At 46.7% G+C, this 14895-nt stretch overlaps 1 protein-coding gene across 4 annotated transcripts in view; it reads right to left on the reverse strand.

The window, feature by feature from the left end:
• The window catches only part of LOC148454071 (prostaglandin reductase 1-like), an 84280-nt gene that overhangs the window by 41943 nt on the left and 27442 nt on the right, over positions 1-14895 (reverse strand). For all 4 annotated transcript variants that reach the window (XM_088461251.1, XM_088461252.1, XM_088461254.1 and 1 more), the window contains 4 exons: positions 12887-13054; positions 12221-12338; positions 7904-8059; positions 7284-7389 (listed from right to left, as the gene is read on the reverse strand). In XM_088461251.1, the coding sequence (XP_088317377.1) occupies positions 7284-7389; positions 7904-8059; positions 12221-12338; positions 12887-13054 (548 nt within the window). The remainder of the gene's footprint in view (positions 1-7283; positions 7390-7903; positions 8060-12220; positions 12339-12886; positions 13055-14895) is intronic.

A 14895-nucleotide genomic window follows, 5' to 3' on the forward strand; every position in this document is an offset into this window, starting at 1 on the left:
TATGTGATGTGGAGGGGGAAGGGGAGAACTGTATATGATATGGAGGGGGGAAGGGGAGCATAGTATGTGATATGGAGGGGGGAAGGGAAGCACTTTATGTGATATGGAGGTGGGAAGGGGAGCACTGTATGTGATGTGGAGGGGGAAGGGGAGCACACTATTGGATGTGGAGGGGGGAAGGGGAGCACTGTATGTAATATGGAGGTGGGAAGGGGAGCATAGTATGTGATATGGAGAGGGGAAGGGGAGCATAGTATGTGATATGGAGGGGGGAAGGGGAGCACTGTATGTGATGTGGAGGGGAAGGGGAGCACACTATTGGATGTAGAGGGGGGAAGGGGAGCACTATACGTGATATGGAGGTGGGAAGGGGAGCACAGTATGTGATGTGCAGGGGGAAGGGGAGCACTGTATGTGATATGGAGGTGGAAAGGGGAGCACTATATGTGATATGGAGGTGGGAAGGGGAGCACAGTATGGGATGTGGAGGGGGAAGGAGAGCACTGTATGTGATATGGAGGGGGGAAGGGGAGCATAGTATGTGATGTGGAGGGGGAAGGGGAGCACTGTATGTGATGTGGAGGTGGGAAGGGGAGCACACTATTGGATGTGGAGGGGGGAAGGGGAGCACTATATGTGATATGGAGGAGGGAAGGGGAGCATAGTATGTGATGTGGAGGGGGAAGGGGAGCACTGTATGTGATATGGAGGGGGGAAGGGGAGCATAGTAGGTGATATGGAGGGGGGAAGGGGAGCACTGTATGTGATATGGAGGTGGGAAGGGGGGCATAGTATGTGATGTGGAGGGGGGAAGGGGAGCACTGTATGTGATGTGGAGGGGGGAAGGGGAGTACACTATTGGATGTGGAGGGGGGAAGGGGAGCACTATATGTGATATGGAGGTGGGAAGGGGAGCATAGTATGTGATATGGAGAGGGGAAGGGGAGCATAGTATGTGATATGGAGGGGGGAAGGGTAGCACACTATTGGCTGTGGAGGGGGGAAGGGGAGCATATTATGTGATATGGAGAGGGGAAGGGGAGCATAGTATGTGATATGGAGGGCGGAAGGGGAGCACTGTATGTGATATGGAGGGGGGAAGGGGAGCACTGTATGTGATGTGGAGGGGGAAGGGGAGCACACTACTGGATGTGGAGGGGGGAAGGGGAGCACTATATGTGATATGGAGGTGGGAAGGGGAGCACAGTATGTGATGTGGAGGAGGAAGGGGAGCACTGTATGTGATGTGGAGGGGGGAAGGGGAGCATAGTATGTGATGTGGAGGGGGAAGGGGAGCACTTTATATGATGTGGAGGGGGAAGGAGAGCACACTATTGGATGTAGAGGGGGGAAGGGAGCACTATACGTGATATGGAGGTGGGAAGGGGAGCACAGTATGTGATGTGCAGGGGGAAGGGGAGCACTGTATGTGATGTGGAGGGGGGGAAGGGTAGCATAGTATGTGATGTGGAGGGGGAAGGGGAGCACTGTATGTGATATGGAGGTGGGAAGGGGAGCACACTATTGGATGTGGAGGGGGGAGGGGGAGCACCATATGTGATATGGAGGTGGGAAGGGGAGCACAGTATGTGATGTGGAGGGGGAAGGGGAGCACTGTATGTGATATGGAGGGGGGAAGGGGAGCATAGTATGTGATGTGTAGGGGGAAGGGGAGCACTGTATGTAATGTGGAGGTGGGAAGAAGAGCACACTATTGGATGTGGAGGGGGGAAGGGGAGCACTATATGTGATATGGAGGTGGGAAGGGGAGCATAGTATGTGATGTGGAGGGGGAAGGGGAGCATAGTATGTGATATGGAGGGGGGAAGGGGAGCACTGTATGTGATATGGAGGTGGGAAGGGGAGCATAGTATGTGATCTGGAGGGGGGAAGGGGAGCACTGTATGTGATGTGGAGGGGGGAAGGGGAGCACACTATTGGATGTGGAGGGGGGAAGGGGAGCATAGTATGTGATATGGAGGTGGGAAGGGGAGCACAATATGTGATGTGGATGGGGAAGGGGAGCACTGTATGTGATGTGGAGGGGGGAAGGGGAGCATAGTATGTGATGTGGAGGTGGGAAGGGGAGCACACTATTGGATGTGGAGGGGGGAAGGGGAGCACTATATGTGATATGGAGGTGGGAAGGGGATCACAGTATGTGATGTGGAGGAGGAAGGGGAGCACTGTAGGTGATATGGAGGGGGGAAGGGGAGCATAGTATGTGATGTGGAGGGGGAAGGGGAGCACTGTATGTGATATGGAGGTGGGAAGGGGAGCACACTATTGGATGTGGAGGGGGGAAGGTGAGCACTGTATGTGATATGGAGGTGGGAAGGGGAGCATAGTATGTGATGTGGAGGGGGAAGGGGAGCACTGTATGTGATATGGAGGGGGGAAGGGGAGCATAGTATGTGATATGGAGGGGGGAAGGGGAGCACTGTATGTGATGTGGAGGTGGGAAGGGGAGCATAGTATGTGATGTGGGGGGGGAAGGGGAGCACTGTATGTGATGTGGAGGGGGGAAGGGGATCACACTATTGGATGTGGAGGAGGGAAGGGGAGCACTATATGTGATATGGAGGTGGGAAGGGGAGCATAGTATGTGATATGGGAGGTGGGAAGGGGAGCACTGTATGTGATATGGAGGGGGAAGGGGAGCACAGTATGTGATGTCGAGAGGGGAAGGAAAGCACACTATATGGGGGTATGGGAGCACACTGTTGGATGTGGAGGGGGGAAGGGGAGCACTATATGTGATATGGAGGTGGGAAGGGGAGCATATTATGTGATATGGAGAGGGGAAGGGGAGCATAGTATGTGATATGGAGGGGGGAAGGGGAGCACACTATTGGATGTGGAGGGGGGAAGGGGAGCACTGTATGTGATATGGAGGTGGGAAGGGGAGCATAGTATGTGATATGGAGAGGGGAAGGGGAGCATAGTATGTGATATGGAGGGGGGAAGGGAAGCACTGTATGTGATATGGAGGGGGGAAGGGGAGCATAGTATGTGATGTGGAGGGGGGAAGGGGAGCACTATATGTGATATGGAGGTGGGAAGGGGATCACAGTATGTGATGTGGAGGGGGAAGGGGAGCACTGTATGTGATGTGGAGGGGGAAGGGGAGCACTGTATGTGATATGGAGGTGGGAAGGGGAGCACACTATTGGATGTGGAGGGGAGAAGGGGAGCACTATATGTGATATGGAGGTGGGAAGGGGATCACAGTATGTGATGTGGAGGGGGAAGGGGAGCACTGTATGTGATATGGAGGGGGGAAGGGGAGCATAGTATGTGATGTGGAGGGGGAAGGGGAGCACTGTATGTGATATGGAGGTGGGAAGGGGAGCACACTATTGGATGTGGAGGGGGGAATGTGAGCACTGTATGTGATATAGAGGTGGGAAGGGGAGCATAGTATGTGATGTGGAGGGGGAAGGGGAGCTCTGTATGTGATATGGAAGGGGGAAGGGGAGCATAGTATGTGATATGGAGGGGGGAAGGGGAGCACTGTATGTGATATGGAGGTGGGAAGGGGAGCATAGTATGTGATGTGGAGGGGGGAAGGGGAGCACTGTATGTGATGTGGAGGGGGGAAGGGGAGCACACTATTGGATGTGGAGGGGGAAGGGGAGCACTATATGTGATATGGAGGTGGGAAGGGGAACATAGTATGTGATATGGAGAGGGGAAGGGGAGCATAGTATGTGATATGGAGGGGGGAAGGGGAGCACACTATTGGATGTGGAGGAGGGAAGGGGAGCACTATATGTGATATGGAGGTGGGAAGGGGAGCATAGTATGTGATATGGGAGGTGGGAAGGGGAGCACTGTATGTGATATGGAGGGGGAAGGGGAGCATAGTATGTGATGTGGAGGGGGGAAGGGGAGCACAGTATGTGATGTCGAGAGGGGAAGGAAAGCACACTATATGGGAGTATGGGAGCACACTATTGGATGTGGAGGGGGGAAGGGGAGCACTATATGTGATATGGAGGTGGGAAGGGGAGCATAGTATGTGATATGGAGAGGGGAAGGGGAGCATAGTATGTGATACGGAGGGGGGAAGGGGAGCACACTATTGGATGTGGAGGGGGGAAGGGGAGCACTGTATGTGATATGGAGGTGGGAAGGGGAGCATAGTATGTGATGTGGAGGGGGGAAGGGGAGCACTGTATGTAATATTGAGGTGGGAAGGGGAGCATAGTATGTGATATGGAGAGGGGAAGGGGAGCATAGTATGTGATATGGAGGGGGGAAGGGGAGCACTGTATGTGATATGGAGGGGGGAAGGGGAGCATAGTATGTGATGTGGAGGGGGGGAAGGGGAGCACTGTATGTGATGTGGAGGGGGAAGGGGAGCACACTATTGGATGTGGAGGAGGGAAGGGGAGCACTATATGTGATATGGAGGTGGGAAGGGGAGCATAGTATGTGATATGGAGGGGGGAAGGGGAGCACTGCATGTGATATGGAGGGGGGAAGGGGAGCATAGTATGTGATGTGGAGGGGGGAAGGGGAGCACAGTATGTGATGTTGAGAGGGGAAGGAAAGCACACTATGTGATGTGGAGGAGGGAAGAGGAGAGCACAGTATGGGATGTTGAGGGGGAAGGGGAGCACAGTAAGGGATGGGAAGCCCTCAGTGTGTAACAGTCTCTGATGCCGTCCTTTTGAGTGACACACACTAACAGTGAAACAGAGACTGAGTAGCTAAGTGTGACGACTGGGGGCAGGGCTTGTGGGCACCGCTCATCTCAGCAGGTAGGGGCACCCTGGGGCAGGGCAGCCACTGACGTCAGTCAGTGTGCCCTCCCCCCTAGGCAGAAGTGAAGTAGTAAGTGAAGGTGGGTATTTTTAAAAAACAAAAACAATATCTATTTTAAGTTTTTAATGATATAAGTACAGCGTGTAATTATTCCGAAAATATGGTGGTGGTGGGGGCGGGGATTGCCAGTCACTCCCTTTGCCATGGGCGCTTGGACCCCTAGATACACCCCTGCTCCCCCCCGTATCTTTATATAGACTCGCTGTTAGGAGATTTTCCCTGCTGACAATTTTACCTAGCCATTTGCTGGCAGTTGTTTTAGTCCTTGCAGAGCCGTGAGAGGAAGGGAGATCCGCTCCCCCTGGAGCTGCAGCAGGCTTGTAAAAGTTTCCACAGTGTTTAGGATTCTGTGTAATCGGGACCCTGACTGGTTCCTACACCTACATCCGACAGTGGTTTGTTCGGAGGGTTTGGTACATACATGTATATAATTCTAATGCATTCTAATAATTAAATTAATATCTGTATGTGTTCTTTTCTGTGAGGTTGTATATAATTATCTAGAAATTTGATAAGTGTTATAGTAGGAGTAATTCAGATTTACTCTTAAGGAGAGGCAATTAATAATAGGAGATCAGTAGAGCTTTATATATATTTATATAAACATTTTTTTAAATGTTTAAATTAATTTATTAATTGCGTCCAAATTTTTTGTGTGTTCCTATTTCTGAAAAATATTTGAATTATCTACTGCAATTGCTTTCTAGGGTCAATTATTAATTTAAGTAAACGGCTCTACATATTGCTACTGGGAGGTCTTCATAAGGCATGAACTATGAGAGAACCATGATTTTACCTAATGGGGGTCATTCAGACCCACTCGCGAGCGGCAGTACGCTCGCAAGTGGGTCGATGTTCCCCACTGCGCATGCGCACGACGGAGGGAGCTCCGTCGTGCGCATGCGCGAGACCCGGTGAGCGAAGGACTTTACATCGCTCCGGGTCTCGCACCAAAGGGGGTGTGCTGTCGATGTTGATTGACAGCACGCCCCCTTTGGTGGGCGTGCCGGGGGCGTGCCTGCCAGACGGAGGCGTTCCCATGGGGACGCCTACCGTCTGAAGCCGGCCCCACTGACATCACTAGTGATGTCAATGGGAGTGATTTTGGCTCTGATAGAGCCAAAATCCCTCCAGGGCTTGTGGTTGAGAAACCCGACCACAGGGTTTCACTCGCAAGTCCGATGGTCGCGATGGTCTTGACCATCGCGACCATCTTGTTGGATGCTCGTATATGCTGTGGGTGGTGACCCACAGCTATACGAGCGTCCAGGAGGACGCTCCATTTTAATGGAGGAGGGCCCTGATTCAGAGCGAGCGCTCTGGTCAGAGCGTCCGGCTCTGAATCAGGGCCAATAGATTTTAAACAAAGTACTTTAGTTTATAATTGTGACTATTGGGTATATGGTTTAATTGGGTCCTATGGCTGACATTATGAGCCATATTCAATTAGAGGTGAAGTTTTCGCCTGTCCGACTGTTCGCTTCATTCGCCTGTTTCAGAGGCGAATTTATTCCGTGCTCGTCCCTGCTTTTCGCCTAATTCAATTGCAAAACAGGCGAACACGGAAACAGGCGAATACGGAACAGGTGAAAAGTATTGAAAGAACTGGGGAAATCAGTCTGTACCCCAGAAAAAGATGCACTAACATAGGGAATCAGTATAGATGTGTACTAATAACCCTAATAAAGCTATTTTGTGTACTTAAGTTGTGTAAATTGCTTGCTATTAGCGTTTTTGTAAAAGTGGTGAAGAATGGCATAAAGCTGTAGTTTTTGGTGAAAATAAGAATTCCTGTCAAATTTGGGGTGCTTGAAAATGGGTGCAAGCATGTTTTTATGTCTCTAAAGTGAACTTTTAAAAAACGTGAAAAATCCACCTGCTGCATGCACCTGCAATCCCAAAAACACCTGACCCATACTTGTGGATCCCCAAGAAGTCTTTTTCGCTACTTTTAATGTTTATCCCCCCACTTTTTAAATTTACACCCAAAAAATTATATGTCTTTTTTGGGGTGTTCTTAGGTTTTAGTTTCTGGTTTTTTTGCGTATTTGTCCTTTGGGGGACTGTCCCAAGGGGTCTGAGTTGTTTCCCCACGTTTGCACCCCAAAATAAAGATTTTGCATTTCTTTTCACCAGCTATTGATTGGAGAATCATTTTTGGAGAATTGTTTCCACTTAGGCGAAATTGTCCTGGAATTGAATTTGGCGAATTTTTTTTTAGGCAAATTTTTCACAAAAAAACAGGCAAATATGGCTTTTCGCCTCTAATTGAATTCCCCTCAAAATCTAGCTTTCCCAAATGAACTTTATGACATTTAGAAAAAATATATATTTATAAAATGGAATACAGTTCTCAAAGCACAATGGTTTACTATGAAAGTGTGTTATATTTAGTGTGAAAATACATTTTTATTTCTAAATATATTATGCGTATCATTTAATAGAAAGAGTACCTGATGGTGGCACTGCATCATTGTACTGGGAGATTGCACCACACACAGCAATTCTTCCAAAAGTCTTCATTTGTGGTATAGCAGCATCAGCAAACTTCCCACCCACCTGCAGAGCACAGAAAATGGATCATTCGGACGCATCATCCACAATCTCTAGATTCACCAGTCATTGTAGGCTCTGTCATTGACTATCAGAATTCTAAACCCTGGCGGTTTGTTGGTGGTTTCACTGCGGGTTCTATTCTGTTCTAAACCCCGGGGGTTTGGTGGTGGTTTTGCAGCAGTTTCTAAATGACAGACCTGTTCTATTCTATTCTAAAATGTGTTTTGACTGCGGTTTGGCGGCGGTTTGGCTACCTGCAGATTTACTAAGGCCAAAACCACTGCAAAACCGTTGCAAAACTGCCGGCAAAACACATTTTAGAATATAATAGAACAGGGCTGTCATTTAGAAACTGCTGCAAAACTGCCACCAAACCCCCAGGGTATAGAACAGAATAGAACCCGCCGCAAAACGCCACCAAAACGCCGGGGGTTTAGAACCTGCCACTTAGTAAATTTTGCCCATTGTATTAAATAGACCATATTGTGGAATAGCTACAACTAGAACTTATACTTACATTTTCAAAATAACAGTCATAGCCGTCCGGAGATGCTTTCTTCAGCGCTTCCTCTAAAGAGTCCACTGTCTTGTAGTTAAAAGCTTCATCAAAACCAATTTCTTTTAAATATTTGACTTTTTCATCTGAACCAGCGGATCCAACTACTTTACAGCCCTGATGCAGAAACCGCAAGTTATTAGAAAAAAATCTATATAAATTTTTCTTCATTAACTATGGAGAGCATTAAAAAAAACTACATTTATTGAGTCTGCAAAAAATAGTAAAAACATAAATGTGGACTCTGTAATGATGGTGTATTAACATCTCACATACCAACTGCCAAGCATTAATGTTTTGAAAAGTAAACACTTTACTGCTATTCCCTTTATTTTTAAGCATAAGCCTACTTAAGAAATTATTCTGATCTATCTACCCACCTACAGTACAAAATGTCTGTTTTTGTAGTGCCTGATATTGAAGATTAGATACATGTATAAACAGTAGAAGAATTAAGTAATAAACTACACACTATTTAATATAACTAGTATTGTAGAATAGGCATAGGGCTGATTCGCTTCTACGACTTTATGCTAATAATTCTATCAACACTTCCCCTACTGTACAAGAATGACATGTCCAGTTTTAGCATCTTTAGTTGCTGAAATCCAAATCGGTCACACCATCGAAACTTAGACCAGCCTCATGCTAGGTGCAGATTCTCCGTCAGAGTATGGCCCCCAATGAGAGCATTAAGCGTCTCACATAACGCACTAATAATATGGACCATCTGTTGTGGCCAGGGACGGACTGGGGCTGCTCGGCAGCCCTAGCAGTCTACCTAATGCTAGCATTGTGAGCCCACAGAAGGGTGGTGCCGCGAGGCATGGGGCATGGCCTCGTTGCACGCCCCCGTCTTTCAGTGTCCCATATGAGCAGAGCACCGGGAGGCGGAGCTGCATGGCCGGGGTTTGCAGCCGGACCGGCTCATCTGGCCATTGGCCCTACTGGCATTTGCCTGAAGTGCCAGATGGGCAGTCCGGCCCTAATTGCAGCTGAATAACAATCTCTCCATCAGCACCCAGGAATGCCTAGCACATTTCCAGCACATTTTTTATAACTGTGCATCCCAATAGCAATTGCACCTATGTGCGTACACACCGTGGGATGCATGCACTGTGCACTTTAGTGACTTATACGCATGCACAGTTGAAAAACATCTACCATTTTTGTGAATATCAGCAATATGTGCGACTGTGAATCAGGCCCATAGTTGGAATATCAGATAATATCAGATTTTCCAACTCTGCCAATACTACAAAACTGTTGTATTAAACATATTTATGCATAAACAAATACACTGAAATGCCAAAAGTCATGGGATAGCAGCAGGTAAAGGTAATAGTAGGTGTCGTCCTCATACTTTGACATATTGGAAATGCCCAGACCTGCACATCAGCTGTAATCTGACATCTTGTGAGTCAGTTTAAACACCGGCTAGGCTGCTCATGGCAAGGCGACGTGATAGTGGGTGCCTGACAGTAGGAAAATTAAATTTCCGGAGTTGTGCGGACATTCAACTTTCCTCAATCTACGCTGTCATATATATACCGGGAATACCTCATGGAAGGCATTACCACCCACAATGGACAGCCCAGAGGCTGACCACGGGTGCTTAATTATCATGATCAGCGGCGTCTGGCCAGAAATGTCTGTGGTAATAGACAAGTGACACTGGCTCAAATGGCATCCACCTTTAAGGCAGGAGGAACCATACGCATATCCAGCAGGTCAGTGCAGCATGTGTTGGCTTCCATGGGATATGGGAGAAGAAGACTCAACAGAGTGCCCATGTTAACACTACAACACCGGCCACAGTTCTTTACCTGGGCTTGTGATGTTGCTAATTGAACCCTAATTGGCAACATGTGGCCTGGGCCGATGAGTCACGGTTCCAGTGGATTCAGGCTGATGGTATGGGGTAGGGTTCAGGTGTGGCGCAGACCACATGAGTCCATAGAACCCAGTTGTCAACAAGGCACCGTGGTGGTTCCATAATGGTGTGGAGTATGTTCACGTGGCATGGGTTGGGTCTGCTGGTTCACCTTACCACGTCATTGGATGGTAACCACTATGTTGCATTGCTTGATGACCTTTTGCAGCCCTTTATGGATCTCATGTACCCCCTCACAATGATGGAATATTCCAGCAAGATAATGTATCGTATCATTGTCCCAAGTTGTCCAGTATTGGTTCAAGGAGCATTCTGGACAGTTTTGACAAATGATGTGGACACCATGTTTGCCTGACATGAACCTAATCGAGCATTTATGGGACATAGCAAAGAGGTCCATTTCCAATCAAGATCTTGCACATACAAATATCAGGGAGCTGTGGGAAGCTATCCAGATGGCATGGTCCAACATCTCTCCAGAGGTCTTACGTCCACTTGTGGAATCGTTGTCATGTCAAGTTGATGCACTTCACTGGGTCCTACACAATACTCGGCATCTATCCCATGAGTTTGGACGGCTGAGGAACTATGTCCAGTGGCGTAGTGTTAACAGGGGCACTCTGGTAGGTCTTTTGCTCCCATACCCCATGAAAGCTGAAGAACGCTGCACTGACCTGCTGGATATGCATCTGATACCTCCTGCATTAAATGTGGATCTGATTTGGGCCAATATTGCTTGCTGTTACCATGGATAATTCTGATCAGACTCTGCTGGTCACAATGATGCACCACGCGAGGTCGGCCACTGTGCTGGGTGGTAATGCCTTCCATGAGGTATTGCCGATGCACACATGACACCGTAGATCAGGGAATGTTGAACAACAACACAACTTTGGAAATGGAATGTCCCATGTGTCGGGCGCCAACTTTCATGCCCCATTCGAACGCAGATAATTCTCGTCACCTTGCACGAGCAGCCTAGCCAGTGTTCAAACTGACTCACAAGATGTTAGAATACAACTGATGCAGGTCTTAGTATTTCAAACTATATTCACAGTACGGTGATGCCATCTACAATTACCTGTGCATACTACTATCCCATGACTTATGGCACTTCCGTGCAATTGATATTTATTCCATTTCAAGCCTGCTTCACCTTTAAGTTAGGAATAATATAGAAAGTTGCTGTCACGGCCAGCGTATTTCAGCATGGCGCTAGGCGGGTGTTACCTGTGAGGTCGTTGTGGCGCGGGCTGTGTGGTGGCGGAGCTGGTGTCTCTCGGGGGGCTTTGGCTGCGCGTGTTGTTGTGCGGGCCTGATGTCACTCTGCGCTGGTAAGGCCTGGCGGCGTCTCTGTTCCGTTTGGCATGGGCGCCGCCATTTTGCCTTCTGGCCATGTGATGCGACTGGCCAATCCTGGTGAGTCACATGTTCCCTCCGGCCAGTAACAGCACGGCATGGGGTATTTAGGAAGGTTCAGTGCCTTCCTTCTTTGTCAGTGTAACGTGTATCTCAGCCTAGCTGAGAGGGAGTTCTCTGTGCTTATCCAGTTCCTGTGAAATTCGCTGTCTGCCAGTCTGCTTGTCAGCTCCTAGCTACTGCTGGACTACCCCGCTTCCTCCACCACCCTTGCCCATACTTGAGTGCCTGAGCCTGCTGACATCCTGCTCATTTGCCTTAGTTAACTACCTGCATACCTGGCTTATTATTTCCTGCATCACTACATGCATACCTGGTTGATTATTCCAGTCTCACTACCTGCACACCTGGACAGTTCTAATTGTTTCTACTTGGACATTAACCCATTACTCCCACCACAGAACTCTAGTGCACGTTTATATATACCTGGACTTTTATTTACTGCCATATTTTATGTTTACTCAAGCACATATTAAAAACCTAGTTTTATATTCAAACCCGCTTCTGTGATCGGTCCTGCTACCACCCCGGGTCCACAAACAACCCAGAACATAACAGTTGCCTACAATGTTTCCAAATCTTATGAATACTGGATAATACCTACATCAAGCTGCTTATTTGTTTATATTGATAAGGGAATTGCATATATACTGTACATCCTCTATAAATCTAATTATACAGATAAAAGTTGTTATTATTTAATATATATCTATTAAATAAATAGCATTTTATTACACACAATCTCAGTCTATATTTTATTGTGTGAATGTCTCTGATGGCAACACTGTGATAATATTATATTATTGTTTTATTTGCGTGTGATTAGATTCCCATTCACAGGTGCTTGGGGCAGAGTTATGCACATTATAATTTATGTATAGATTTCATTATTATTTCATAATATTCCAACCAGCTCCTGGCTGTGTTTTTTTTCCACTTTAATAAGCTTACTTAAGTTTACGTACTTTGATCTTTGCAATTTGTCCAACCACTGATCCAACTGCACCAGCTGCACAGTTGACAAGAACCACATCTCCTTCTTTAGGATTGCAGAGTTCCAAAAGGCCAAAATATGCCGTTAAACTGATGATAAAAATAACAAAGTTACGTGAAAAACACACATAGACAATGTAACATCAATTACTTCTCAGCATGCTATTTCCCACAAAACATTAATCTAAAGGAGACAACACAACATGTTCATAATAATCTTAATTTAAAAGGGTATCAATTATTTTTTCTAGTATTGGCCACCATCAAGACTATCCTATCACTTGATCCATAGAATGGAATGATATGATCTGTTTAGGCCAAGGAGCTTGACCACATTCTGACCTGTTAGCACAGTCAGTAGGTGACCACACACAAGGCCAACAGCAGCCATCGGCTTGACGTGATTTATTTGGCATGGCTGAAATTGATGATCGATTTTGAGTGGATCATTTTTTTACATGCCAATAATTTTGGAGCCATACTAATCTTGTTACCAATATATTTTTATTGGAGATCCATAACTGCATGTGTTTGTTCAAATGTTAACATATAAAAAAATCTGCACTAAAACATGTCAACAAAGTATTTCAATATGATTTATTGTGTAGATCCTGTTTCTTCGTGTCAGTGTGACTTACCCAGGCATGCCTGCAGTTCCAAGTGCCAGAGATTTGGGCAGAGATTCAGGCCAGTTGGAAGGTAATGGTTTTATTCCTTTGCCATCTGATATGAAGTGTGTTGTCCAGCCAGAATTTGCAGCTTGATATCCTCCCACTGGGAAGGCAGCATTTTTGCTTTCTATTACCCTAAAGAAGGCAAAATAAGAGAAATGTCAAATGCATTCTGAAAAAAGTTGCACAAAATAAACAATGCATAATGAGTTCAGACTGAAGCATAATTATCCTCATAACTAATGGACCTGTAATATCGAATACAGAATATAGGTTTTAAAAATTAATGTTGTTCATTTTAGCCAGTGCCTTATAAACCAATAGGCTGAAGACTAGGGACATGGGGGATGTAGTTATATGACCGACCGTCGCAAGGCCGCTGGTCACAATCCCAATGCCAGAATGCTGGCTAGGGATTTATGACAGGGGTCAAGATACCGACGCCTGTCATAATCCCGATGCCAGAATGCAGAACGCTGCAGGACTGAACAAGGAGAGTACGGCCTGCGCGTCCTCTTAGCTGCTGGGGGAGGGTTAGGTTTAGGGCATGGGGGAACTAAGGGTTAGGCACCCCCAGGGAGGGTTAGGGTCAGGCTACAGGAAGGGGGGGTTACGGTTAGGCACCCCCAGGGAGAGGTTAGGGTTAGGCACCCCCACCCCGGTAGAGTTAGGTTTAGGGTGCGGGGAGGGTGGGTTAGGTTTAGGCACTAACGGGGGGACTTTAGGGTTAGGCGCTAGGGGGGAGAGGTCCGGGTTAGGCACCCCTAAAGGAGGGATAAGGGTTGGGGGGGAGGGGAAGATTAGATGTACTTACCTCCGCTGTCAGGATTTTTAGCCTTCGGCCAGCCGCTGTCGAGATTTGAACCGGCGGCAATACAATCCCATTTCGGGACAAGGGATGATGAGAGTGTCACCAGCTACAAATTTTGGGGTTTAGCAGCAGATTGGCCATGGCCTTCACTGGGAATATTCAAAGTGGCTGATAGATCATAGGGCCACTGAATGCATTATCTGTTTTATATAGATTTTTTTTTCCTTATACTTTGCATTTAGACTCATTAGGGATGGATTTGGCCAATCACAGGCTGGCCTCCAACATTGGTTTGCATTCCTGTGGCTGGCCCCTCCTAAAAGGACCAGCCACCTTCTTACATGACCAGAGACGACCCTCCCCTTCCCACTCCTCACTTCCCTCATTCCCTTTCTCTCACCACACCACCTTACCCTTCCCAGCTTTACAAATACTGATTCAGCTGAAAAAAAATAGGATTTTTGGTACTCACTGTTGTATATGTTTATCTCAATTCACCTGGGGGACACTACTACCTTTGGGGTTAGAAGGAGTATCCTTGAAGCAGGCACACATCATCAAACCCAAAATGCTTAAGGTGTTAAATTATCTCCTATACAGTACATGACTCCAACTTGGAATGTTCCTCCAACTGTCAGTTTGAACTTAATTAAGACCAGAGGAGAATAGCATCAACAATCAACAAAGAACAATCAAAAGCAACAATTACAAACAGTAAATAACAATAGTAGAAAAGGGTGGGAATGCAGTGTCCCCCAGATGGATTCAGAGAAACAGATTTAACGATGAGTACCAAAAATCCTATTTTCTCTTTCATCTACTCTGGGGGACCATGGGGAATTTCCAAAGTAGCCCCCAAAGCTAGGTAAACAATTGTTCTTAAATTACATTTAGGACTGAAAGTCCAGATGAAAATGCAGATTCATACATACACACCATTACAATCTATCTTGCAATCTGCTATCCTTATGTTTCAAAACTGAATGCACACTTCCTAGTTAGCCAGACATTGTATTGTCTCGTCTCAGAAATATTAGAATGATCAGCAGAAAGACCGGTTTTCTTGAGATAAAATATGATCTTGGGTATATACACTCTCTTAATATATATCAACAGGTCATGAATCTTATGATCTTCCAGATGATTAGTAGATGATAGATGTGTA

Source organism: Taudactylus pleione, unplaced genomic scaffold (genome assembly GCF_031769625.1).
Source record: "Taudactylus pleione unplaced genomic scaffold, aTauple2 ptg001032l, whole genome shotgun sequence".
Taxonomy (NCBI): Eukaryota; Metazoa; Chordata; class Amphibia; order Anura; family Myobatrachidae; genus Taudactylus; species Taudactylus pleione.